This window comes from Erpetoichthys calabaricus, chromosome 8 (genome assembly GCF_900747795.2).
Source record: "Erpetoichthys calabaricus chromosome 8, fErpCal1.3, whole genome shotgun sequence".
NCBI classification, from domain to species: Eukaryota; Metazoa; Chordata; class Cladistia; order Polypteriformes; family Polypteridae; genus Erpetoichthys; species Erpetoichthys calabaricus.
Window position 1 is genome coordinate 72,568,994 of NC_041401.2, and position 26,875 is coordinate 72,595,868.

Consider the following 26,875-nt stretch of genomic DNA (forward strand, 5'->3'; position numbering starts at 1 on the left):
TCAAAGCCCAAACCTTATTTAGCTCTTTGTAATTAACTTCAAACATTTTGTAGAATGTCAACAAAAAATGAGGTATAGACATTTCACTAGTCAGCAACATACCGAGGGATTTTGTATTAATGAGTAACGCTTCCTCATAGGACAAAATGTAGTACAGGACCAGAAGCTGGGACGTGATGCTGAAACGTGTGCGACTGCGATTACCATCTCCCTAACAGAAAATCAAAACCTTGTTTAATTTGAAAATTGATACTGAAGAAAATAGATTGTGCATATGCCAACTACTTCAACATAACAACTGAAAAAAAAAACACAAAAGGATTTAGAACTACCAAGTACTGTTGTATTAAAATAAATAGCTCAATACAAATAAAATGGTGAAAATAAGACTGTGGATGACAAACCCCTGTGAGTCCCTGAAAAACATTAAGGATCTCCTGCTCAGTGATGGGCTGATTGGTAGCCTCAGGACTTGCTTTGGATGCAGGAGTGAGGATGGAGTTGATGTAGACATCGATGAGTGGTAGCAACTGGGCATGCAGTGGGGTAGCCGTCTCACACAGCTGCTTGTAAATCCAGTCCTATATATATCAAGTGAAGAATAACATCAGGATAAACAGAGATACGAGTTTAAAAGAAGGAAAAACAATTATAAATAAGAATATAACCCTAAACATGTGGATCTCAGAAATTAAAATTAATTCATAATTTACTGTTTATTCATTAACAATATCACAAACCTATTGAATGCATAGTAGACACTGCAATATGTATTTTCTAGTTAAAAAGGCACCTGCACAATACACTTAAAATAAGCAAAAAAGCACATTATCACATAATATACAACACATTTCATAATTAAGCTGATAATTCTCAGACTCCCCTACTTCACTTACTCTTATAAATAGTTTGAATTCAACCTTCTCCCTTTAGCACAGAAATATTACTCTCTTTGCGGTGAGCTGGCGCCCTGCCCAGTGTTTGTTTCCTGCCTTGCGCCCTGTGTTGGCTGTGATTGGCTCCAGCAGACCCCTGTGACCCTGTAGTTAGGATATAGTGGGTTGGATAATGGATGGATATTACTATCTTACCTTGATAGAAACCTTGTGCTTGGTGAAAGCCCGACTCCGTAGAAGTTGATAAATGCAGTGTATTGGCAAAAATCCAGTAATGTTGGCACTGAGATTACTGGTAACTGGTACCCTGACAGCATGAGCTGTTACCACCTTAAAGCAGAAGCAGACAGAGAAGTAGTCATGGGGCAAATCTGCTTGAAAATTGTGCTAATTAAATTGTGAATTTGACAAATAAATAGACATACCTGCTCTGTAAAAATTTCTTGCGTGAAGATAGTCTTCATTTTGCTCAGTGACCCTGGTTTGATAGCAATCTAAATGGAATTACGATGTACTTAAGTAACATTTTATTAATTCCATAGTACCTAGCGCTGAAGACTTGCATTTCCGCCACTGTTTTTCCAAATTTTACTTCTTAATCTGCCCCAAATCCTACATACAACACACAACTGCACATTTATGTTACTTCTTGAATGCTGCTGCTTGTAGACAAAGCTTTGTTCCTCCATATTCAAACATCATCTCAAGCTCATGATTATTAAAATGAGTGAAAATGTCCCTTTTTATTAAACTCTATCACATTAACGTGCATAGCATGTACTGTACAAACTAAAAAAAAAATCACCATAAAAATATTCATATAAACTACTGATTTTAAAAAATCCTATGTATTTAATTCTTAAAATGATGTTTCTAACATTTTTAAATAGTAGAACACTGTTTTGATAAATACCTTCATTCCCAACGTTGAGCAGACCAACTCTATAATAGCACTAAGCTGGTTGCTATGAAAGTACATGGCAACCAGTAAAAGCATTTCTCCAAAAGATGCAGTCACCCCTGCAGCACTGTAAGATCCAAAATAAAATCTGTTTAGTACAAAGAACAGGACACAAAAATAACTTTCTCAGGACCCATTCACATATACACCCATACTCGCACTCAATCTGGAGTCACCAGTTCAACCAATATTTGTGTCTTTAAAAGTTGAGAAGAAACCAGGACTGCCTGGAAGAAAGATTTTGTACAATTGGGGAGAACATGCAAACTGCACACACATTTACTGACCAAATGGGAGATTAAAATCAAAGACACCGGTTCTGTGAGGCAGCAGTGCTTACCGCTACATCAATGTATTGCATTCTTTTATTAATGTTTCACATTATTTTTTTGTTGATTTTAACAAAAGTATTGTATCAGCAACTTGGATATGAAAATTAAAAAGACATGAAAATGTACGTGGTGGTATACTTTGCCAAAGACAGTGAAGGGCTCTTATTCAAATTATGACCCAATTTAATATGAAAACAAAAGTAAATCTGTCTTGTCATCTATAGTCAGTAAAGAGAAATTAGGAGTGTCCTCCAAAACAAACATTATTTTGAGCAATAAAACATATCAAATACCAGTCTAACTTGAATATATACAGCACATTTCAAAGTGGACAGATTACATTTTGCAGGTTTGCTACTGGTTCTAAAACCCAATTACAAGCTTGAACAATTCCAGCACCAAGAGGGCCGTTGGATAAAGAAAGGAAAAAAAAACCTTTATAACCTCAAGACAAAATCCTTATGTCTTAACCCAGCATGATCATCTCCCAAGTTTCACAATTCCCTGCCCATGCCTTCCAAATTTCATCTTACATGAGTCCCACTTTCTGGACAGGTGCAAGTTTCAATAAGCACCTGATGCTAGCTATTTAAAAAAAAAAAAAACTTTTCTCATTTATGAACTATACTCCTACCAAAATAACAGTAAAAACTGCAAAATATTAGCTACACTGCACTGCACAGATACCTCAGGATGCTTCTGCTACATGCATGGTTTTGTGTAGCTTTACTCAGTGGCAGTGAATGGTGGCATGGTTGAAGAGTGCTGAACCATAGCTGCTTAACAATTCCTGGTTTGGATTCACAGTTGGAATGTTTTCAGTGGTATTCTAGTTTCTTTGTTAGGCTAGCTAATGCCTGTAAATTGGCTCATTGGGAGGTCAAATGCAAATGTTCCAAATGGAAGACTGGAGTCCTATACATTATTGGTCACTACATGACACATGCTGCTATCAACATAGGCTCCATAGCCTTGCAATCCTTCTTAATTATTCAAAGTTTAATTTAAAAAAATTTGGAAAATATTTCTATAAGTGAGGCAGGTTTAATTTTCAAACAGGATGTGGATATAAACATCTAGTGGAGTAAATCTAAGGGAGTCGTCCACATCTAGTTCAATTATATCACCATTCTTTTTCTCTAAGGCATTTGGCATCTAAAGAGCAAGGGAAAATACAGCCTCCTCTATAAAATTAGTTAATTATTTTAAGTTACAAAGACCTGCTGTCAATTCTGCAAAAGTGTCCAGAAGTTTACCCCAAGTACTGTAAGGTCAACCAACAACTGTATAAACAAGTATACACAAATTGCACTATAGGCAATGAGGCACAGCATGCAGATTTGACAAGAAGTTATCACAGAAGTATCCCTGTTACCTGAAAAGTAACAAAACCGGAAGTGTCATTTTTAATACTCATCCTCTCTTATATTTCATACCAGCTATTGCACAGGGCAGCACATCTAATCACTGCAGATCTAAAAAAAATTATAAAATAAAAAACAAAACAGCAAGTCTAATATTGTAGTGCAATAAATGTGTATAAATAACATTGAAAGGCACCTCTCAAAGTACTCTTCCTCTTTTATCATCCAACTTAGCCACATAACAGTCAGCTGCTCTTGTTCTGGCGTGCTGGAAAACCAAAAAGTATATTTCAATATAAACAAAACAAATATATAGTTAATGAAGAGATAAATATGGTCCAGGGTGGACATTGATTCATTAATATTAACTACACAGGTGCTAAAGTCTGTCAAAAGCATCTCCTCAGTCCTATGGTGAAATGAGCAAGAGGAGTTTGGTTGACCCACTAAACTCATTTGATAGCTGCTGTTTGAGTTTTTTGGAAAACAAATCACAAATGGATAAAAATGAATAATAATTTAATGGATTACAGCTACCTGTCACAAAACAAAGAATTAATGTCATATGGAGTTTCTTAAAGAACTATCAAAATTCAGCAAGAGTCTTCAGTCTAAAGACAACTCAAGAAGAAAGTCAGGAGATTATATAAATAAGTTGACTCTGCAGTCCAAATGTAGCTATATTAGATAATATTCACTTTAGATTAAAAAAAACAAAAGAATCAATATGGATGAAAACAGTTTTGGGGAGCCGCACCCTCTTCAAGACGTTTACAAACTTATTTTTTTTTTAGTGCTTATTTACTTAAATTAACCCCATTACCTGACAAGTGTCGAGAAGGCCAATAGCATGCAAAAGGAGAGAGAGACAAAACGCACACCAGCCGGAGTAGCTGGTGGCCGGCTAGTCATGAGCTGCAGTAGCTGTTCAGCCTCCTCATCTGTGGGCCTAAAGTGAAGAAGAGTGGTAAAGCTTAGTCTCATCATTTCATTGGACAATGAGAAAATTAAATGCATGCACTCAAACTCTTGGCAGTACTGCACTGTTTATATATACAATGCAGACAAAAACTAAACTTACTTACAAAAATTTGTAACACTTGTCAAAATGTTCACTGAAAATTGTTTTAATATAAACTATATAGACCAAGACACGTAATAGATGTAAACAAGATCATGCGGAGTTAAAAAAAAAATTGCTGGAGTCCAAATTAGAAAGAGAAACAGAAAATGGATATGTAAATTTGACAATAAATGTCATTATCTAAAAGGTAATGTGAAATCTATTGTGGTAACTTCACTAAGTTACACATATAATTTAAACCCTTTTGGTATATATAAAACATTCTGAAAACATAAGATGTGAAACTCTGCTTCTGTAAATCACATTCCACTTTATTTGTGATAAAGTAGTTAATTGTTCGTTAAAATAAGTAATATGGATTTCCTGAAAGTTAGGCTGACCAGATTTACACAGTCCCAAAATGGGACACACAGTTTTAATCAAACTACAATGTATGCATTAACAAACAATTTAGATGTCTATTAAAAAGAAAAATGGGGCATTGGAGTCCCCCTTGGAGTATTGTGTGTGATTACTGAAATAACCATCCCGTTATAAAAACAGGACAGAATGAATAAAAACAGGATGTCTGGTCACACTACTGAAATCCGAGTGCACACTCCTGTTCTACTGCCACAAGAGGACTTTGCATCTTCATCGCACCTGAGCCCGGCTATCCCCATTAGTGCACAGTACAGACGCAAGAGGGCACTGGCCTTGACGACACGTTCCTCTCTGAGCCCAGAGTATCCAGATGGCGGCTGCTCTGTGTCCACTTCATTGTCATTTGGGACATGAGTACTTCTAGATCGTGGCAGGATGGCTACCAATTCTAAGAGCAGCTGCCTTCTCATTTGCCACAGAACTGAAGAGCTTTCCTTTTTTCTCTGCAGAATAAAATGTGGGTGTGATTATTTTTAGAATACACAAAAGACACAGTAGTGATACATTTGAGACTAAAAATAAAACGTAAGTGAAATGTTTAATGCAATTTTGATTGAAAACTCAAACTAAAGCTCAATGTGAGTCATAACTTTAGTCATTCTACAATGTAGTTTACTTTGATATGATGTATGATGGAATCAAATTCAGCATTTAAATTTACCAAAACAGTGTTTAATAAAAATAAATATATCAGATATAACAATAACCTTTAACATAGGTATAGAATCTCTTACCTGCTGGCCATTTCGGATGAACATGCCAAACCAGGTGCGTACTTTTGCATTTGTGCCCAGTAACAAGCCACTAATGAAAGACACCAGGTTGCTCACTGCATCATCTGCAGCATCTGTTTTGGTATGGTCGAGTGTCAAAGCAACACCAAGACCTGGGAGATGGCATTGCTCCACCTACACAAACAGAATTTAGCAAAACCTCAGTAAGAAAGGATTGGTGCTATAACTTGAAACCCTCTTTGATGAGAGAGAACTGGTTTACTGCAGATTTTATATATTTCCATGATATATTAAATGCTAAGGGTTGTTTGTCTGTCATGCAAAACAACTCACACTTCTGGCCCTTGAAATTTGATCTTGGTCTCAGTTGACAGCTTGTGCCATGATACACACACGGCTCAGGAATTGGATGTGTGGGTCACAGTGGGCCCAATTTTGGGTTTCAACTTCTTTTCACAGTAAGTGCTGACATGACGGAGCATATTGGCTGACAGGAAATACACAGGCACACATACCGCTGCCAGAGAAGCAATGGCACACATCGTGTGACTTAGATGAGGCGTAGTGCAAAAGCATGCAATGTACGACATACCTGACATAAAGACATCAGTTGGGCAATCATGCTGCATGTCCTGCACAAAAACAGCCTTGGCAACAGAATAGCATTTCAGTAATCTCAGCAGAATGACCAGAAGTGATGTGTTTCAGGAGAGGAATATGCACCACCTGATCCAACGTTCCAAGAAATGTGGAGACAGATGCTGCTGGCAACTTGTGTAGGACAGGCCGGCTGATAGAATTCATCACACACTTTAAGTCAGACACTACCAAACGAAAACTAACTCCTGCATGTTGGTAAATCACAAAAAATGTGGCAGCACTCTACACATTGCGGCCTGAGTTGCTGGGTTTCATGACAGCCACATTTTATTGCTTACTGTGAAGCCTCAGAACTTCCACCCACATACGAAGGCTGCTTTTACAACCACACAGCAATGTTTGTTATATGAACTATACTTGGGAAAGCTGGATTGACTACATGCTCACTGGGGAGTGCTGTTTTTTCAGGGGCAAAACAAAACAATGTGTTGCCAAAATGGAACACTACTGTTTGATCTGTATAAATCACCACACATAGTAAAAGACATAACTTCTACATGAAGTGCAAGAATAAACTACGAGACATACTCAGTACAAACAACTCCTTATCTTACCCCTTATCAATGGGGTCTTCTATTGATACTCAATGGTGCCTACGTGATTAGAATTCATAATCAAGTTTAACTTCATATTGATGACTAAATGCCTGCATATAACTTGCACAGGAAGTGAAAAAAGAAACTACAGTAATCCCTCGCTATATCGCGCTTCGCCTTTCGCGGCTTCACTCCATTGCGGATTTTATATGTAAGCATATTTAAATATATATCACGGATTTTTTGCTGCTTTGCGGGTTTCTGCGGACAATGGATCTTTTAATTTCTGGTACATGCTTCCTCAGTTGGTTTGCCCAGTTGATTTCATACAAGGGACGCTATTGGCAGATGGCTGAGAAGCTACCCAGCTTACATTTCTCCTTCTCTTGCGCTGACTTTCTCTGATCCTGACGTAGGGGGATTGAGCAGGGGGGCTGTTCGCACACCTAGACGATACGGACGCTAGTCTAAAAATGCTGAAAGATTATCTTCACGTTGCTATCTTTTGTGCAGCTGCTTCCTGAAACGACATGCTGCACGGTGCTTCGCATACTTAAAAGCTCGAAGGGCACGTATTGATTTTTGCTTGCTTGTTTTTCTCTGTCTCTCTCTTTCTGTGCTCTTGACGGAGGGGGTGTGAGCTGCCGCCTTCAACAGCTTTGTGCCGCGGTGCTTCGCATACTTAAAAGCCAAACAGCCCTATTGATTTGTTTGCTTTTCTCTATCTCTCTGACAGTCACTGCTCCTGACACGCACTCCTTTGAAGAGGAAGATATGTTTGCACTCTTTTAATTGTGAGACAGAACTGTCATCTCTGTCTTGTCATGGAGCACAGTTTAAACTTTTGAAAAAGAGACAAATGTTTGTCTGCAGTGTTTGAATAACGTTCCTGTCTCTCTACAACCTCCTGTGTTTCTGCGCAAATCTGTGACCCAAGCATGACAATATAAAAATAACCATATAAACATATGGTTTCTACTTCGCGGATTTTCTTATTTCGCGGGTGGCTCTGGAACGCAACCCCCGCGATGGAGGAGGGATTACTGTATAGAGTGTCTATAAACTAATAAAAAATAGAAATAAAAAAAAAACTTTCTTCAAACTAATAATACATGCTTCTTTAAAACGTAGAAGGTGTTATCAACATATTACAAACATTTCATTAAATAATCTTAAAAGATACATTACCACCATGGCACGGACATTCAGGGCTTGTGAGGGGTTCATTCGACACAGCTGCCGCAAAGCCTCTGTCCTCCGCCGTCCTCCTGGGCTTTCTTCATCTTGACGCTCCCCATTTTTGATTAAACCTCTACAAACTGAAGACATTTAAATTTAGCAATGCTGAATCAGGTTTTGATTTCTCTGATAAGAGGAAAATCCACTTTATCCTAAAACAAACCAGTCATGAGTATCTTCAGTAATTATAATATTTTAATTTCTGTATATGGCAAAATAAAGGTGGATATCACTACAGAAGGACCTACAATTAGACTACTGGATGACAACTACATTTATGTTCCATCTCATGTTGCATTCACCATAAAATGTGATTTATGTGTTTATTTTGCAATGCACCTTCATTAAAACTGTCAGGAACATTTGACACTAAAAGGCAAAGGAACCACTCTCCATTTCGAACATGCAGCAAGGCCTCTGCAACATCCACAATAGGCAGCAGTGAAGGTAACTCTGAAAGAAACAAAAACTGTTGTGAGCATTTTTGGTTGGGTAAACAGCAGTATGTCAGGACAATAGCTAATTTTTTTTTTCAGGTGTCTGCACAAGTGGAAGTACTAACACAATTTATAATTTTGATAACATTCTCATATCTGGAGTTTACTCCGAAAGTATCAGGCACAAGGTGGGAACCAGTTCTGGACAGAATACCAAACAATTACAGGCCCACTTGCACATAAAACCCACATGCCCAGTGAAGAATAACCAATTGATCTAACATGCACATCTTTTGGAGGCGGGAGGAAAACCAGACTACCCAAAAAAAGAAAAAAAACATGCTGACATAGGGCAGAACTGCAAACTTCACAAAGACAGCAACTGGATGTAGGATTCGATCCCAAGATGCCAGATCAATAAGGCAATAACACAGCCCACTGCTGCCAGACTTAAAGTGGCTCTAAGTATAGCCTTAACAGCTAAATTAAATACAAGTGATTTATTATCATTATAGGATAGCTACCATGACATATAGTAAAATAAACAAAACACTGAGGTAAAGCTTGATGTCAGAATCCTTTTAAGGCAGCTAGTAGTGGCAAGCATGATATTTACTGAATTCATTCAACAAGAGCTACCTGTGCTCAGTGCAGAAAGAGAACTTCTCTTTAAAGTCATGACTAGGTCAGTAGTATACAACTGTGGAGCTATCTTTGGATTCTATTACATTTCAGCCACTGGATGATTGGCTGACATTCATATGAAATGTCTGTCATGCTCCAACAATGAGTTCTAGAAGTATATTGTAAATTTACCAACACAGGGATTTACTGTATACAGCAACATCTAGCAACACAAAGTGGAACTGCAAACTTCCAATTACAAAACAACACAGAGCATCCAAGCAGGAATAAAAAGACCACAGTGTGAGTTACAAAAAAATACATTCATTGTCTCAAATGCTTGAATTTTTAGGCATGCTTTCAGTATTCTCTTTGGGAGGGTTACATTTTAAAATGGAAAAAGAAGACAGGATAAAAGCAATGTTCATCAAAAATCTTCATAATCATAAATTGAAATACAAAGTGTGCTAAATGAAGATTAGCTTCAGTGGACATCTGCATTCTGCACTGGTTTTCTAAATTAAAGCAGAAATGTCCAACTTCATGATACAACAGAGAGCACATACACCACCATATAAGCAAACTGAAGTGAAAGATGTTATTTTTTCAGAATTACAGAAAATGACCAGTGGCGATTTCTAGATTAACTACTGATACATCTTACAGAACATTCTTCAGGCATTAAGCAGATATGGTCAAGTATGGACAAAAGCTCAATTATTAAGATTAATGTCTTAACTTTCTCTTACCTGCCTGCAAAATGCAAAGCACATCTGCTACTTCTTCAAGGTAGACTGGGCTTTCAAAAAGCTCAGAAGACTTCAAGAAAAACTCTCCATTTGAGTCAGACACCTGCCAAAAGGAGTATAAAATCAGCATACTGCTGTCTGGGCAGATGTATGAGGCCTGTCTTTACAGGGTGAAATAAACTGAAAATAATAAAAGCACTTTATTATTCATTTCTTTATTTCTGGATCCTGTTTATTCAAATTCAGCATCACTGGGAGATGAAAACTTTCTCGGGTGTAAAGCAGAAAGCAACTCTGGATAGGATGCACTTGCACAAACGCACATATTTACCCCTATCCAAAGTGATCAATCACACTAATCTGCATATCTTTAGGTTGTGGGAGAAATCTAGATTAACTAGAGGAAAAACTCACACTGACATGGAATAATTTGCTAACTCCACATAATCAGGAACTGAGCCGGGACTGAAATGTGGGCTCCTGAAGCTGTCCGGATGCAGCACTAACCACTAAATTGCCAAGTGCTTCACTTTGATCCTCTCAAAAGACAGCTTACAGGACACTGCTTAAGACTAAAATGTGAATATTGTTATTATTATAATTATATACTTGGCTTTCAATGGTCTGGTATCTGGTCCAGATCTGTTTCATACTATGCACCCAATGCTGCCAGACTATGCACTAGCCCACCATTATGACCTTGAACTGGACTAAGTGCACATGAGGAAAAAATGAATGTGTGTATTACTGAATATCTGGCAAACACTTTATTCCAGGTGACATGCAAGGACTAAGTTAGTTGAGTGCAGGTGGGTTATGACCTGCTCAAGGTCAGTCTAGTGGTGTAAAGACCACTGCCTTAACCACTAACACACATCATCTTCCACAGTTCTGTCAGACACCAGTAAAAGAGTGACAGTTCTATTTGAATGCCACTGCATCACCCTTAAAAATGATTTTCCACACTGTGTCCATAGTCTCCTTAGAGCTTCTCTTAAAGATAAACCAATATATCCACCTGTTCTTCTCATAACACTGAATGCCTTAACATGACATAATTCAGTGTAAATAAAGTCTAGGGTCCAGGTGGATGCTTTCACTGAAATGATTTACAAAGAACAAGACTATAGAGACACCAACCTTATTCATAATGGCCAACAGCTCACTAAGAACCAATCTCAGCCTGCGAAGTGGATCACTATGCTCAAATTCCAAAGTCAAGCCATGCTGAAGCTGAGAGACCAAGATGCCATCTCCATTGGAAACACCAGGTTTGTGTCTAGAAGTGAGGAAATAATATACTTTGAGCATGTCACCATAGAAGAAGAAAGGGAAGTGTCAAATAACTCATCTGCCTGCCATACACAATTATTACTTGCAATGTAAATTGCACAGCCTGACTGACACCACAAAAGCCTTCTCCAAATCAAAGGGGACTCTTCATTACATTACTTCTGAGACCTTAGATGTCAGGTTCAGGTTCAGGTACTGGTACAGCGTGTTGCTGCACCCACCAGATGATGAAACAGCTCAGAATCTTGGTTGGCAACACCCCCAGGCAGACCTAGTCCAGTCCCAACTCCCCACTCCCCAGAAATGACCATCTATTTGCTGTGTTCCACATGGCCGTAGTGCTGTAACTGATGCTCCCTCACAATGCAGGTAATGTGCCTCATTTGGGACTCCATGAGCAACCACTCATTCAACACAAAGTCAAACCAGCAGTACCCAAGGATTCTCTGAAGAGATGCAGTACCAAAGGAGTCAAGTCTTCGTCTCAGGACACTGGATAGCATCCATGTCTCGCAACCATATAGCAGAACGAGAAGCACCAGAACTCTAAAGGCTTGGACCTTCGCCCTTTTGCATAGATATTGGGAGTACCACACCCCATGCTCTCCCAATCCATCTACTGACTTCATAGGAAGAGGCACCAGAGACATGAATGTCACTGCCGAGGTAAGTAAACCTATCAACAAGGACAGACAACTTCTCTGCAGATAGACACACTGCTGATGGCTGTGCCTAAGAGGTCATTAAAGGCTTGGATCTTGGTTTTTATCCAGGACACTCGCAAGCCCAGACACTCAGACTCCTCGCTCAGTCTCTCAACAGCCCTGATCAGAACATCCATTGACTCCAAGAAGATCAGTGAATCTTCACTAACAGATGCCCCACAGCCACTGGACCCCATGAACTTGTCCTACACTCAATCCATGCAAGCACTGAATAGAGTAGGAACAAGAACACACCCCTGATGAACCCCAGAATCAACTGGGAAAAATGCAGAGGTTCTGCCTCCACTCTGCCTAGCACTCTCACAGTACCAGTATACAGGGCATGCTATAATATCCAGCAACCTTAAGGGGATCCTGCAAAGTCTCAGGATGTCCCACAGGGCAACTCGATCAACTGAGTCGAACACTTTATGAAAATCAACAAAGGCTGCAAAAAACTCTGCCAATATTTACATTTGCACTCCATGAGAACACTCATTCAGTCGATGGTAGACCACTCAGGTGTAAAACCAGACTGTTCCGGTTGCTGGTAGGTGAGCAAGTGATCACAGATCCTATTAAGGATGACCATAGCAAGGACCTTACCCATCACCGAGAGCAGTGTAATCCCCCCATAGTTGCCGCAATCCACGGGATTACCCTTCCCTTTCCAGACTGGAATGACAAATCCCATTTGCCAGTCAGCTGGGATGAGGCCCATCTCCCAAACGGAAGCAAAGATTGCTTGCAATGCCAGGAGGACAGCCTTACCACCAGCCTGGAGAAGTTCACCCCAGATACCACAGATCCCCGCAGCTTTCTCTACCCTAAGCTGGTTCACCACCTGTGCAATCTCAGTAAGACTGGGTGGTTCACAGCAAATTAGAGGATCAGCCTGAAGAACCATGGACCCAGAGATATCCAACATTCTAGCATGAGGGTCAGCTTTAAACAGCTGCTCAAAGTAGCCAGCCCAATGGGTCACAACTGCAGTGTAATCCTCAAAGGCCATTCTATCAGCCACCCTGACTGCGACTATCTGAGGAACATATTTGGATGTGCATAAGGCTTTGATTCCTCTGTAAGCAGGAAATGGGTCACTAGACCATAGATGGTGTGTCACTTGCTCACAGATTCCTCTGACAAATAGATATCACAAAGTAAAATATTAAAATGTGTGATGACTCTTTAGAAAATGCATTGTATGAACAATTACATAATCTTACGCATCCACTACCCACTAAAGAACTAATTTCCACTAACATATATCAGTACCTGAGCTGCTGTTCCTTTCGAGCATCTTGTTCCAGGGCATGGAAGTCAACAGACAACAGGGCCACAATGGAATTGACGGCCTCCACTCCTGACAGTAGGCGAAGAATGAGTTTCTTATCTTGTGCCCAGGTCTGACTCTGGTCCGCAGGTGCACACAGAGCCATTCTGACCAGACATGGAAGCAGCAGCCTTAGCTCAGGATCGCTAAGGGCTGCTAGTCGCACCACATTGACTTCCTGCATGGCTTCAAAAGCAAAGGGGCTGACAAACTGAAATCCCTCACAGTCCGACATATCTGCACAGAATCTGAGAGAGAAGCAAAATCAAACAATAAATAAAAGAACATCTTGAGTTGTGTATTTGCTCAACAAGATGTACAACCATGTGAGAGTGAAGCTTGAGTACTGTTTGGCCTACACATTTTATTCCACACACAAAAATCAAGTAACGGCACAAAAAGTAATATTGAACGTTTAATATCAAAATAATGGTAACAGTTTAGCAGGTGTGCTACATTCAGCTACAATGAATTTTCTATTTCTTGTTCTTTACCATCATTAAAAGCAATAGATAATACAGTATGGGACAAAAACAGGTTGCATTAATTCATAAGAATGTTCTGGTTTAAAAGGGTAGATCAATCAAGACCCTAATGTTGAACACCAATGGGCCAACTTGAAACCACTGACTGATTTTGAAACTTTAAGAACAATTTGTTTTTTCAGTTAGTAGTATGGCTTGTTGACATCCCTAAAAACTACAGACTATTAATAATGGAAACCTATACACAGGGCTGTTACTGTGTTTTAAGTAGCTTTCCATATAACAAGGTTGCTACAGAAACATGACTGCTCATACTTTTGGTTTCTTTTAGACTCTTCCCATAGCAGGGATAGTGCTGACCATGTTCAGGATGTCATACATTATCAGCATATTCAAGCTATGCAATGTGTGGCAGAAAGCAAACATTGGAGAGCAAGACATACTTATCCAGTTTAAAAAGCTGTAGCAGTACTTTAATTAAATGCTGCAAAGCTTTCAAGGCTTGTATTCACTTCCTAAAGGGAATGGGTTTACTGCAACATGTTTGTAATTGATTCACAATTTCAACATAAAATTAGGAAGTTCTAATACTACTAGTTGATCACACAAATTAGAACTAAAATCAGCCTGTTCCATTCACTAGCTGAAAGATTGGTGCATCTTGGTTTAATGTTTTAAGTGGGTAAATTTCCACAAGTCCTCAACAGATGTATGTAACACTGTTAGCTAATGTTTATTACAGACTTCACCTAACGGGCCTAACATTCAGTTCACAAAGAAGAGAATCTTTAGAAAATTCTAAGTGACAATGAAAAGACACACTGCTTTGTTGCATGAAGTAGAGTGGGGTACTGAACACACACTGTCACACATTTCACTGCTGCTTAACCCATTCGATCCACCATATACCCACAATCTTTTGACGCGAGGTTACTCATTATTCCAAAGACATTTTCAATTAATTGAACAACATTACTACAGCTTTGAAACTCCTAATCTCTGGAACTTTGATTGTGAGACTTGTCAGGTTGCAACAGAAATCACCACATCTCTCTTGCATTACAGTTTACTTCGTTATTAGTACAATCAACTTTCAAAGTCAAAGTCAAAGTGAACTTTATTGTCATCTCAACCATATACAAGTATACAGATAGACGAAATTGCGAAGCTCAGGGTCCACAGTGTAACAACATGATGTGCAAATAATACATTAAAAATAGAATTAAAATTTAAAAATTTAAAAATTAAAAATTAAAACACAAACAAGATAAGACATTCTGCAAAGCTAGGACAAAGAAGTAGCAGCAATATTGATGTGTAAGATATGTAATATAATAAATAAATAATAAATAATAGATATAGATAATACAGAAATCAGTGTATGATAATAGTTGTTTAAGACATGTAAACAATGACAGGTCAGAATGTTTTACAGCAGAAGGATAACAAGAGTGTCAAAATACTTAAAGGTCAGTATGAGATTTTCAGTTCTTTTCTACATGCACACTCATCTTTACAGGACAGTGACACGCATATATAAAAAGTTCTGTTTTTAGAGGTGGTTGAGGCCGTGTGGAAGGTCCCAGGGGGCAGCCTGGTGTTAAGGAGTCTGACAGCTTGAGGGTAAAAACTCTCCTGCAGCCTGGCAGATCTGGCTTTGATGCTGCAGTATCTTCTCTTGGATGGCAGAAGTGTGAAAGTCCATGTGAGGGGTGTAAAGGGTCCTGCACAATGCTGCAGGGCTTGCAGACACTGCGTTTGTAAAATATGTCCTGTAGTGAAGGGAGAGGCACCCCAATAATGTTCTCTGCTGTCTTCACTATCCTTTGCAGGCGCTTGCAGTCAGATATGTTGCAGTTGCCATACCACCTGTTAAACTTATCAGGTCTTGACTGCAGCTCCCAAGATTTATTCATCTACTGTATTAGGAGCTCTTTGTATCACATGCAATATAATAAAGAATGATATCTGTATATAAACACATTCTCAATTAACAAATCCTGCCTAGGAGTCAAGAGATACTGAAATTTAAAAACAAAACAAAAAAAAGTCCAACTATGAGAATGACTGGACTGGCTTGATCTTCATTTTGTAACCTTTTTCTTAATATTGTCTGTTTTGCGTTTATCCACAGAGTTCCTTTGATTTCAATTCACATGGGTTTTAAGACCAATAAACAGTATTGTTATATGGGCACAAAAGATGGTTGATTACCAATTCTAATTGCAGCTGATGTGTTTACGTAGTAGTTTTCTTAAGTAAACATGAAGAAGTTTCCACATGAACATGCTTTAATATTTATACAAATGAAATAACGATTAAAGCAACTGCAACGCTGCGCCATGTCAAATTACACAACTGAAAATTAGCAGCCCATGTCACATTTACAAACGGAGTATGGATCTTCCAGCACAGTTGTGCTTGCCCCTTTTTCAGACTCACTAGCATGCTGCCTGACCGAGCGAGCCTGTACAAAGAGTCAGCAGCTGTGGCCAGTTCAGAAGTTCTTTCTACCCTTTATTTTTTTGTTCTATGATATTTAAAATATGAGACATCAGGTAGATGAGCTTCTCCTCTGATTGTGAGGTTCAAAACACACATGCTCCTTATTCATCATCACTACATTCTATGTATTGTACTTGCAGAAGAGCATCCACTGGTTGTCACCTCTCATGCACATACAGTCCACCCCCCTGATTAAAAGAGAAAAATTAAACCTGTTCGATATTATCCAAGCAAGATGCAGGATAGTTGGTCTCAGTTAATGGGTATGTCACATTAGGCGATCAACTGTACAGGTGCATGCCACAGACAGTCTCTAACTCTCTAAGACCGGAGTTATACTTCACGCGACGCGATGCATGCTGCAGCGGATGCTCCTGCTACGCAAGCGTTGAAGTGTTTATACTTGCGCGTGTACTTTACGTAAATCTGGAGGAATCGGCCAAGTGGCAGTGCGAGATATTATCACGGTGAGAACATGTTTGGCTTCTCTGTGTTGTGAATTGCCTAGAACACCTATTAAATTCCGATGACACCTTACTGCAATATCTCTGAAAAGGATGTTTATTGATTAAATCCAGGGATGTGTTCATTCCAGCAAGCATTGGGCACGAGTGAGAAATAATCCCTGGACGATGCCTCGGCTCATCGCAAGGTGAATACAAGCACACACATACACTAGCGTCATTTTAGCGGCACCAACTCCCCAAATCTGCATATCTTTGGAAGGAAACCGGAGCACACTGAGGAAACCCAGCAGGAAAACGTGTAAACTCCAGGCAGGGAATATCAGCGATGTGACTCCCTGCAAGACAGCAGCGCTAATGTTCCGCCACTGTGTCACCCCATGTGTGTAATTATAATAAAAATAATTCTTTGCATTTATATAATGCTTTTATCACTACTCAAAGCACTCAGCAATTGAATGTTAAGGGCCTTGCTGAAGGGGCCAACAGAGCAGAGTTCCTTTTGGCATTTACGGGATTCGAACCGGCAACCATCCAATTACCAGGGCATATCCCTAGCCTCAAAGCCACCACTCCGTTCTATTAACATTATTCATTATTTAAATGAAATTACCGATTTATCTGTAAAATGTAATATACATACTTTAATGCTTTTCATCATGAAAGTGATATCAAGTATAAATCTAAGGACTCTAAATGTGCAGAGAGTTGGAATATTATACATTTAATGTGCGCGGCGTGAAGATCTATTGCTGGCGATTCGCTGCTGTCAGGAGCAGAGGAAGCCCTAGAAAAAAAGAAGGCACAGTTTGTGAGAATTTTAAAATGTATCGTGTCATTACGATCGGGAATATGCAACGCTTGAATATAAAAGCACCATGAATACATCTGTATGTCGGCATTTTGCTTCACCACATCGAACCATTTATCAAATATCGAAGCGCGCACACCGATCTTGTAGGATCCGCAAAGCAGCTTTCTGTCACGTGTAGATAGTAAACAGAGACTCTGATGTCACATTCCAACTTTTAGCACACTGTGCCCCCCGACTTTTTGCTGGTACTGCAACTCGCGCACGCGTCACGTTAATTTCTGAGGACCTGCTCAGAGGACGCATCAAATGAACGCTCAGAACGTGTGGCGGCCATGATGCAAGCGCGTACGCATTCTGAGCGTGAAGTATAAATGAGCCCTATGATTAAATAAATGAAGGCTACAACTGAAAATCACGGAGAATGTTGTGTAATGTGACATAGGCTTAAGACAACCCTCCACTCTCTGGCAAGCAGATAAACTGGAGATGTCAGAAATTTTACTGGATAACGACCTGCACGTTCCTTTGATACAAATGACAGGCAGACACTTGGAAATGAGCTCAGAACAAGTAATCTATCAATTAATCTCTGTGGTATACAGAAACAAATGTACAATGATATGATAGTTGTTAATCCTCAATTCTCACTAGTGTCATTGTGCATATCAGTCAGATGTAGTGGGTTTTCAAACTGTGGCAGTCTTTATTAGGAGAACAGCAAGCTTTGTTTTTAAGTATTTGAGCATCACATTAGGCTGAGTATCAGTGTAGGTTAAACTGATTGATACTGAAACTATATATTAGCACTACAGTATTATTGGCCAAACCCTAATTCTAAGTGTTTTGCAGACAAGCAAGCAAATTCAAGGTGATATTTGTTTATTCTTGTGATTTGCATTTCTTTTCACCTGTCCTAACCAGCTCACATAAACTACAAACAGTAGACAGTACCTGTTTTAAAGGAAACGGTTTGAATTGTATATCTACTACCCAACTATTTAGTATATCATACTGCTATTTTTAATTAATTAATTTGTCCTAATGAATGCGTAATCAGAAGGACCATAAAACAAAGAGAAAAGAGGAAGTATCTGAGACAGACTGAGAAAAGTGAAGGTCAACACTACCATCCTCATTGATATTTCCCATGGCAAATGTTCAGTCTTTACAGAATAAACTGGATGACGTTCAGGCACATGTGCGCTTTCAATCCAATTACAGAGATGCACCTGTTATGACAACTTACAGAACCCTGGCTGACTGAAAATTATATTTATAATGAAATGGTTATTAATGGGTTTGGTGCACCAATTTGTATGACAATGGTGTTTTGCCTTTATATAAATAAACCATGATGTAAATCAGTAACAGACAAAGAAAAATTGGGCATTAAGGATAACCAACTGCTGGCCCCCTTGCTGCACTCAACTTGCCAAAAGAACCTTCACCAAATTTTTATTACAGTCATGAGTGGTCACTCAAGAGATGTCTGGGGACAACTCATTTAAGTGTGTAGTGAATAGCAGCAAAATCCTGAGCTGGAAAGTCTACAGGACTTCTTCCTTAAACACCTGCTTCCAATTTCTCCAGTCCATGCATTTTAAACCGCTACATGGGCTTCAGGGAGAAAGCAAAAGATGAACAAAAGATGATGTGGAGAGAAAATGAAAAGCTAAATTAAGGAGCTCAGTAACACAAGGTAACTGAGGCTTAATTAATTTTCATGTTGTAATGAGAGCTGTGACAGAACAGACAGACATACACACAAGAAGTGCCTCTTCTGCAATGGTATCTTTCTGTCATTTTGACTATTGAATCACTAAATGACATAACAGCAAACACAGTGTAGATAAGCATTGTGATCTAAGGATATACAATGTGTTAAAACACTGCAGCTATTTTGTCATGGCGTGTTTATATTTTCAATTAGGCAGTACTGTAATATTAAATTTCTTTAGTTATTATAATATTTCTCTCTATTACATAAAAAAATCTTGGTATGAGATGAGACTTTTTAGCCTGGGACAAGACAAGACTTTTTTAGAGAAATAATTTCATGTCCCACGAGATGAGACTTTGTGCCAAGAGATTTAACTACACCTGGGGCCAGAAATAAAAGACAAAGAGTGGCTGACAAAGTAGAACGTCGTAAAGAGGTTCAGAAAACACTGGCGTGATAAACATGCTGAACAGGTTAGAGATAATAAAAGTACTAAAATTCAAAAGTCTCAATGATAGTAAAGATCGCATTAGCGCATACAAACAGAAGTTATTACTCGGTGAAATAACGCAACAGCGAAAAGAGATTGAATAAATAGACATAGGTGATATGACAGAAGTATGTAGTTATTGTTTGGCTTTAAACTTTAAGTTGGAGACTTGTACATTGTCTAATTCAGGGGTGGGCAGATTCAGGCCTGGAGGGCCGCAGTGGCTGCAGGTTTTTGTTCCAACCCAGTTGCTTAATAAGAAGCACTTATTGCTCAAGTAACACTTCTGCTTCACTTTAGTTGTCTCGCTTGTTAAGATTTTGAACCATCATTGCTTATTTTAGTCTTAAACAGCTGTTTTCTTGGTTTTTAATTGCTCCTTATTAGCAATAAGATGCAAATGACAAAAGAAACCAGCATTTCTCCATCTAGCTTGTTTTCATTTACACCTGTGTGTATTTATCATGAACTATTTGGTTTAATTAAATACTTGGAAGGAAAGTGAAGAGAAAAAATAAAGCACTGAGAATAACTCGACTGTTTTAGACTTCAAATCATTTGATGATATCTTTAGAAAGGAAAAAAAAATCTAGGATATGAGAATGACTTGACATGGCAGAGTTAAAGCACTAGCAAGCCATGAAATTAAATAATTGACAAGGATTGGTTTTTAATTAAGCAACTGGGATGGAACAAAAACCTGCAACCACTGTGGCCCTCCAGGACTGAATCTGCCCACCTGTGGTCTAATTTGTGTTGCCATCAGGGAAAAGTTGTGTTTCTACCCAATGATGAGGCCTATCCGCAAGAATTAAAAGATTTGTTGTTTGGTGGAAGTGAAATCCAAATATGCGAACGGCAGGGACTCTAAGTGGCTGGCACATAGCGCAGGCAGGCGAAGCCCCCTAGTATTACATTATTATTTAGTTAAAATTTGCAGGACGAATGGTGGATGCAGTGCAGCCTTCTCCTGATTTTATTGACATCATTAAGCAGATTTGTTGATTCAGGTGTTCTGAGTACTGAAATCTGCATCTCCAAGGGCTCTTCGTCATCAGCTCTCTTAACAGCAAAGTACTTCTAATGGAGTGTGACACACTGTTTACTTCAAATGCATATTTTCATGAATATAGCTGCCAATTTTTTTTAAACTTGCATCAACTCCTACACAATTGTTGCAACGCTGAACAACAGAGAGCACACTCAGCACCTGTGACAATGTATAATTCATGTTTAACATTCATCCATTGATGCTGTCGAATGCCAATGTACAAACTGATGCTACAGTAAGGTTTTTGATTGTAGATGGTTCATTGTAAACAGAAGCTTGCTGTCTATTGGACCAGGCTAGTGAGAGCACCTCTGATCACTGTACCTACTTTGAGTGCTGCCTTCACAAGGCATTGGATTGGTTTAGAAATGTGACATTCAGTGAACTGTCTTATTTCTCCCACCCAGTTTTTAAGCAAAATTAACACATGATTGTTTCCAGATGTATGGTACTGTGCAAAAGTTTTAGGCAGGTGTGAAAAAATGCTGTAAACAAAGAATGCTTTCAAAAATGGAAGTGTTAATCATTTATTTTCATCAATCAACAAAATGCAGTGAATGAACAAATAGAGAAATCTAAATCAAATCAATATTTGGTGCGACCACCCTTTGCCTACAAAACAGCATCAATTCTTCTCGGTACACTTGCACACAGTTTTTGAAGGAACTCGGCTGGTAGGTTGTTCCAAACATCTTGGAGAACTAACCACAGATCTTCTGTGGATGTAGGCTTCCTCACATCCTTCTGTCTCTTTATGTAATCCCAGACACACTTGATGACGTTGAGATCAGGGCTCTGTGGGGGCCATACCATCACTTCCAGGACTTCTTGTTCTTCTTTACACTGAAGATAGTTCTTAATGACTTTGGCTATATGTTTGGGGTCGTTGTCCTGCTGCAGAATAAATTTGGGGCCAATCATACGCCTCCCTGATGATATTGCATGATGGATAAGTATCTGCCTGTATTTCTCAGCATTGAGAACACCATTAATCCTGACCAAATCTCCAACTCCATTTGCAGAAATGCAGCCCCAAACGTTCAAGGAACCTCCACCATGCTTCACTGTTGCCTGCAGACACTCATTATTGTACCGCTCTCCAGCCCTTCGATGAACAAACTGCCTTCTGCTATAGCCAAATATTTCAAATTTTGACTCCTCAGTCCAGAGCACCTGCTGCCATTTTTCTGCACCCCAGTTCCTATGTTTTCATGCATACTTGAGTCGCTTGGCCTTGTTTCCACATCAGAGGTATGGCTTTTTGGCTGCAACTCTTCCATGAAGACCACTTCTGGCCAGACTTCTCCGGACAGTAGATGGGTGTACCTGGGTCCCACTGGTTTCTGCCAGTTCTGAGCTGATGGCACTGCTGGACATCTTCCAGTTTCGAAGGGTAATAAGCTTGATGTGTCTTTCATCTGCTGCACTGAGTTTCCATGGCCGACCACTGTGTCTATGATCCTCAACGTTGCCCGTTTCTTTGTGCTTCTTCAAAAGAGCGTGAATAGCACATCTTGAAACCCCAGTCTGCTTTGAAATCTTTGTCTGGGAGAGACCTTGCTGATGCAGTATAACTACCTTGTGTCTTGTTGCTGTGCTCAATCTTGCCATGACATGAAACTGTCTTCCACAACCTCACCTTGGTAGCAGAGTTTGGCTGTTCCTCACCCAGTTTTAAGCCTCCTACACAGCTGTTTCTGTTTCACTTAATGACTGTGTTTCAGCCTACGTGTGACATTGATGATCATTAGCACGTGTTTGGTATAATTGGTTGATCATACACCTGACTAGAATCCTACAAAATCCCTGACTTTGTGCAAGTGTACCTATAAGAATTGATGCTGGTTTGAAGGCAAAAGGTAGTAACACCAAATATTGATTTGATTTAGATTTTTCTTTTGTTCGCTCACTTTGTTTATTGTTATCAATTTATAAAATTTACAAAATGTAACCATTTGTATTTCTGAAAGCATTCTTTGTTTACAGCATTTTTTCACACCTGCCTAAAACTTTTGCACAGTACTGTATATATTATACATCTGGCTTCAGCGACACTAGACTAGGCTGGTAGCAAATGAGTCAGCTCACATCATCAGAGTAATACAAAAACTTACATGCAATTTTATTTTGAGACTTTAATTGGTGCTCACTGAATTGTTACTAAATTTTTTACAGTATGTCACACTTCCTACTCATCAAAATAATATCCTGACCAATGCTAAGGGAGCATTAATAGTGTATATAAATCTAGAGCTAACCTCCCACTGGGATTATACTCACGCCTATATGCATGACAGTCTTTAAGATAGAAAAACAAATAATTCAATAAATCAAAATGTGGCATGAAAAGTGTGGAGCTGAGTGCTGGTGAGGCCGTTTCAAGTGCACTCACTGAAATGTCTTAAATGGTTGTGTGTGGATATCAATGAACTGACAGACATTATGAGTAATACTTCTCATTGTACAATGATGGCATAATTTCGAAGTCTGATCTGTCAAGCTATCTTCAAAGAACAAATCATGGCTGATTGAAGATTTACAGGAACAGATAAATAAGAACAGCAAGGAACAGTAGCAGAACAGAGAGAGTTGTACAGAAAAAATGGGATAAAGTGTAATCAGGCTTGAAAAGGACCGAGAATGAAAAGCTAACTGGCAACTTGGATTCATTCTGGATTGGTATAAAATGATGACGGGCATTCACAACAAAACAATAACAGAGTGGAACTTCTAGGGAGGAGTATGGATTATCACCTGCCTCAAAAATTCAGTGAATTATACTGAAGGTTTGAAACAAAGGATTTTACATCTGAGATTATGGAGAAAAAGGCTAAACTAAAGGCTGGAGCACTTTCTAAAGGAGTCAGCACTTTCTTATCCAAGTGGATGTCAATGTTTTTCTCCAACAAGCTAAAACCAAGAAGCTGTTGGTTAAACAGAAAACCTGGACACCACTGCACAGAACAACTACTACTACTGTCTCTGGAATTGCAACAGATGCCCAAACTCTGGAAACTGGCCAGAGTTACACCATTCACCAAAACTGTGCATCTAACTGGCTGCCTTATATTATTGGATCATGAAACTATTTTTAAAACTGATTACGGGAAAGCTAGTGAACAAAACTCTGGCCTACCAGGACCACTGCAAACTTGCAATTAGAGCCAAGAAGTAGGTGGAGGACACCACAGATACACTTCTGCATCCACTGTATGAGCACTTTGAAGGTTCCATACGCTGCTTGCGATTGCTATTTACTAAATTATTATCTGCCATTATATCCAATGAAATTCATAATTAACTATTTTATCATTAAAGCAACCCTTAACAGTATATACATGGCAACCCTCAGTCACTGGGTCACCCCAGTGCTGCTGTCGGCCTCATCTTCTGTCTATTCTCCATACTGATGGATGCCAGAGTTCACACAAGGACAAACATATCTTAAAATCTGAGGATGACTATACCATTGTTGCCTTTAAAAAAAACTGCTAAAAACACATTACTTTAATATATTTTCTCATAGCTTCATTTCAATTTAATCCTGATGCTCTGCATATTCAATTAATTATAACTATTCATGGTGGCTCCAAAATCCGTACTAACCCCTACTCTCTCTCCTGTTCTTTTTCTGGTTTTTGTGGTGGCGACCTGTGCCGCCACCACTACCTAATCAAAGCACCCTACATTGATGGATTAAAGGCCAGAAGTCCACGTGACCGTCATCATCAAGTCCTTCCATGAGAACCCTGAATACAATGAGGACTGATCATTTATGTTAGGTAGAATGCCTAACGGGGGCTAAGCAGTCTCATGGCCTGGAACCCCTGCAGATTTTATTTTTTCTCCAGCTGTGTGGAGTTTTTTTTGTTTTTTCTGTCCCCCCCCCCCCCCCCATGGCCAACAGACTTTACTTTTATTCTATGTTAAATTAGTTTTGTCTTATTTTAATTCTTACTTTGTCTTTTTTCTCTTTCTTCATCATGTATAGCACTTTGAGCTACATTATTTGTATGAAAATGAGCTATAGAAATAAATGTTGTGGGTGTTTTACATGTTAAGGACGACAGTCACAGACCTATTTTTGATGATTTTCTTAGGTGGTGCAATCCTTTCTTTGAACAGCTAATTGTAACACCAAGGATAAAGATATACATTTGATAGTTCCCTCTCTCAACAAAATGAAAGGGCAGAGTGCCACGTTGGTGGATTGCTATAACAATATTTAGGAATAATCACTGACAGGAGTACAATACACCATGCACTTCTATTTTTTTGAGAATCACTTTGAGGGACAGGTGACAGGACACATTAAATGAAGTATTCTGGATAGCCTGCACTGCCTTCAATTTGTATATCACTATAGCTGGTCCACAGAGGATGCCATATCCCTTGTGCTTCATGCCATCCTGACAGTCACATCTTTATAATAAAAACTATTACACTCGAGTCCTGTTTACAGCCTGCAGCTCAGCATTAACACTGTTCTACCAACAAAGCTGATCACTAAACTACTGAACATGGGACTCAGTGCTACCTTCTGCAAATGGATTTTGGACTTCCTAACCAACAGACCATAGCTTGTGCACACGGGCCGTGTCATGTCCTCTAAACTGAACCTTGGCACAGGCCCTCCACAGAGTAGTACGCAGAACTCACTTCTGTACTCCTTGTTAAATCCCCGACTCGCAGCCCAAGCTCCATTATTAAAACCTGCTAGTGACACCACCATCACAAGCCTAATCACCAAACAATGATGAGATGGCTTACAGGGAAGAGGTTTACATGAGGACTCGATGGTGCCAGAACAACAATCTCTCCTTTAATATTTGCAAAAATGGTGCATTGTATCGATTTATGGCATTCAGTGGTTGAAGCGGTGAAAAGTAAAAAAAAACAAAAAAAAAACAAGTGCTGGTACTTCACAATGTGTGCAATGAATAATGAAAGGGAAAAGGGGAGGGTGTTGTGGGGTAATGTATTTTTGGACGTTCATAGGCATGCTGAGAACCGGGGTTAATGTGGAGCGCTCCCCTTGAACATACAAACGCACGCCTGGGTTGCTAATGTTGGGCGAAATGCCGGTATGCATTCATTAACTAAAGGCTCTCATAAGGCAAGAACGGTGAAGAGCCATTATGGAATTCTGTTGCGTACTGGCCCACTTCAAGCACTGGTTAAATGTTGGTTGTACATACAAGTACTAAATGACGATGCTGACACTATAAATCTATCAATAAGGCAACGCATCATCATCTGGACAGCCTGGATGTGTCCATCTATGGTCATCTGTTTCTTTATGTGCACGGCCAAGCATGTACTCACCGGCACTATAACATCCTGGAATGGCACTCGGTCAGCTTAGCACTATTACTGGAACACAACTCTGTTCAGTTAACTGCATTATTATGGGCCTGTGGCAGTGCAAGGTTACTGAGCTGGAGGGTCAGTCTCCTTAGTGGGCTCTCCTTATCGTAATGCATGCTCAGCACACAACACATAATCGATAAAAGCTGTTATGACACCAGGGGTTAGCATCCAATTTTTCGAAGCAGTGCAGTCGGTGGACTTGCTTTCTTGACTATTAAGCCTGAACAAGGGTGCTAATTTAGCCACGGGCCACCATATTAAAGTTTTCACCCTCATCCTTTGCACCGTTTTCTGTGTTATCTGCATGGTTGCTTTCCTTATCAGGCAATCCAAATCTTTCCCCCTTGTCACTTTGCTCTTCTTCATACACTTTGTCACTGCAGCTTTAACCAGTTTGTTGTTTTGAATCAAACAAATGTAACTGGAATCAAAGTTGCAGTAAAGAGAATAAGAGAGCCATTCCTCTCTTGTGTTTTTTGGCTCACCCATTTTCAAGCAGGGTGGCACGTGGCGTGGTTACAACATCAACTTCAAAACAGCATTCTGTAATATATATTATTTATAAGAGACTTTGAATTACAGTGTGCCAGAATGTTAAGAGACTTTC

The 26,875-nt window shown here is 39.3% G+C and overlaps 1 protein-coding gene across 1 annotated transcript in view; it reads right to left on the reverse strand.

Moving 5' to 3' along the window:
* Window positions 1-26,875, reverse strand: part of ints2 (integrator complex subunit 2) — a 40,324-nt gene that overhangs the window by 11,888 nt on the left and 1,561 nt on the right. The window contains exons 2-15 of the mRNA XM_028806784.2: window positions 13,312-13,617; window positions 11,180-11,318; window positions 10,040-10,142; window positions 8,569-8,682; window positions 8,179-8,309; window positions 5,795-5,968; window positions 5,280-5,503; window positions 4,377-4,502; window positions 3,750-3,821; window positions 1,810-1,924; window positions 1,322-1,390; window positions 1,092-1,226; window positions 405-581; window positions 103-211 (exon numbers count right to left, since the gene is read on the reverse strand). Coding sequence (XP_028662617.2) covers window positions 103-211; window positions 405-581; window positions 1,092-1,226; window positions 1,322-1,390; window positions 1,810-1,924; window positions 3,750-3,821; window positions 4,377-4,502; window positions 5,280-5,503; window positions 5,795-5,968; window positions 8,179-8,309; window positions 8,569-8,682; window positions 10,040-10,142; window positions 11,180-11,318; window positions 13,312-13,604 — 1,981 coding nt within the window. The 5' untranslated portion in view covers window positions 13,605-13,617. The remainder of the gene's footprint in view (window positions 1-102; window positions 212-404; window positions 582-1,091; window positions 1,227-1,321; window positions 1,391-1,809; window positions 1,925-3,749; window positions 3,822-4,376; window positions 4,503-5,279; window positions 5,504-5,794; window positions 5,969-8,178; window positions 8,310-8,568; window positions 8,683-10,039; window positions 10,143-11,179; window positions 11,319-13,311; window positions 13,618-26,875) is intronic.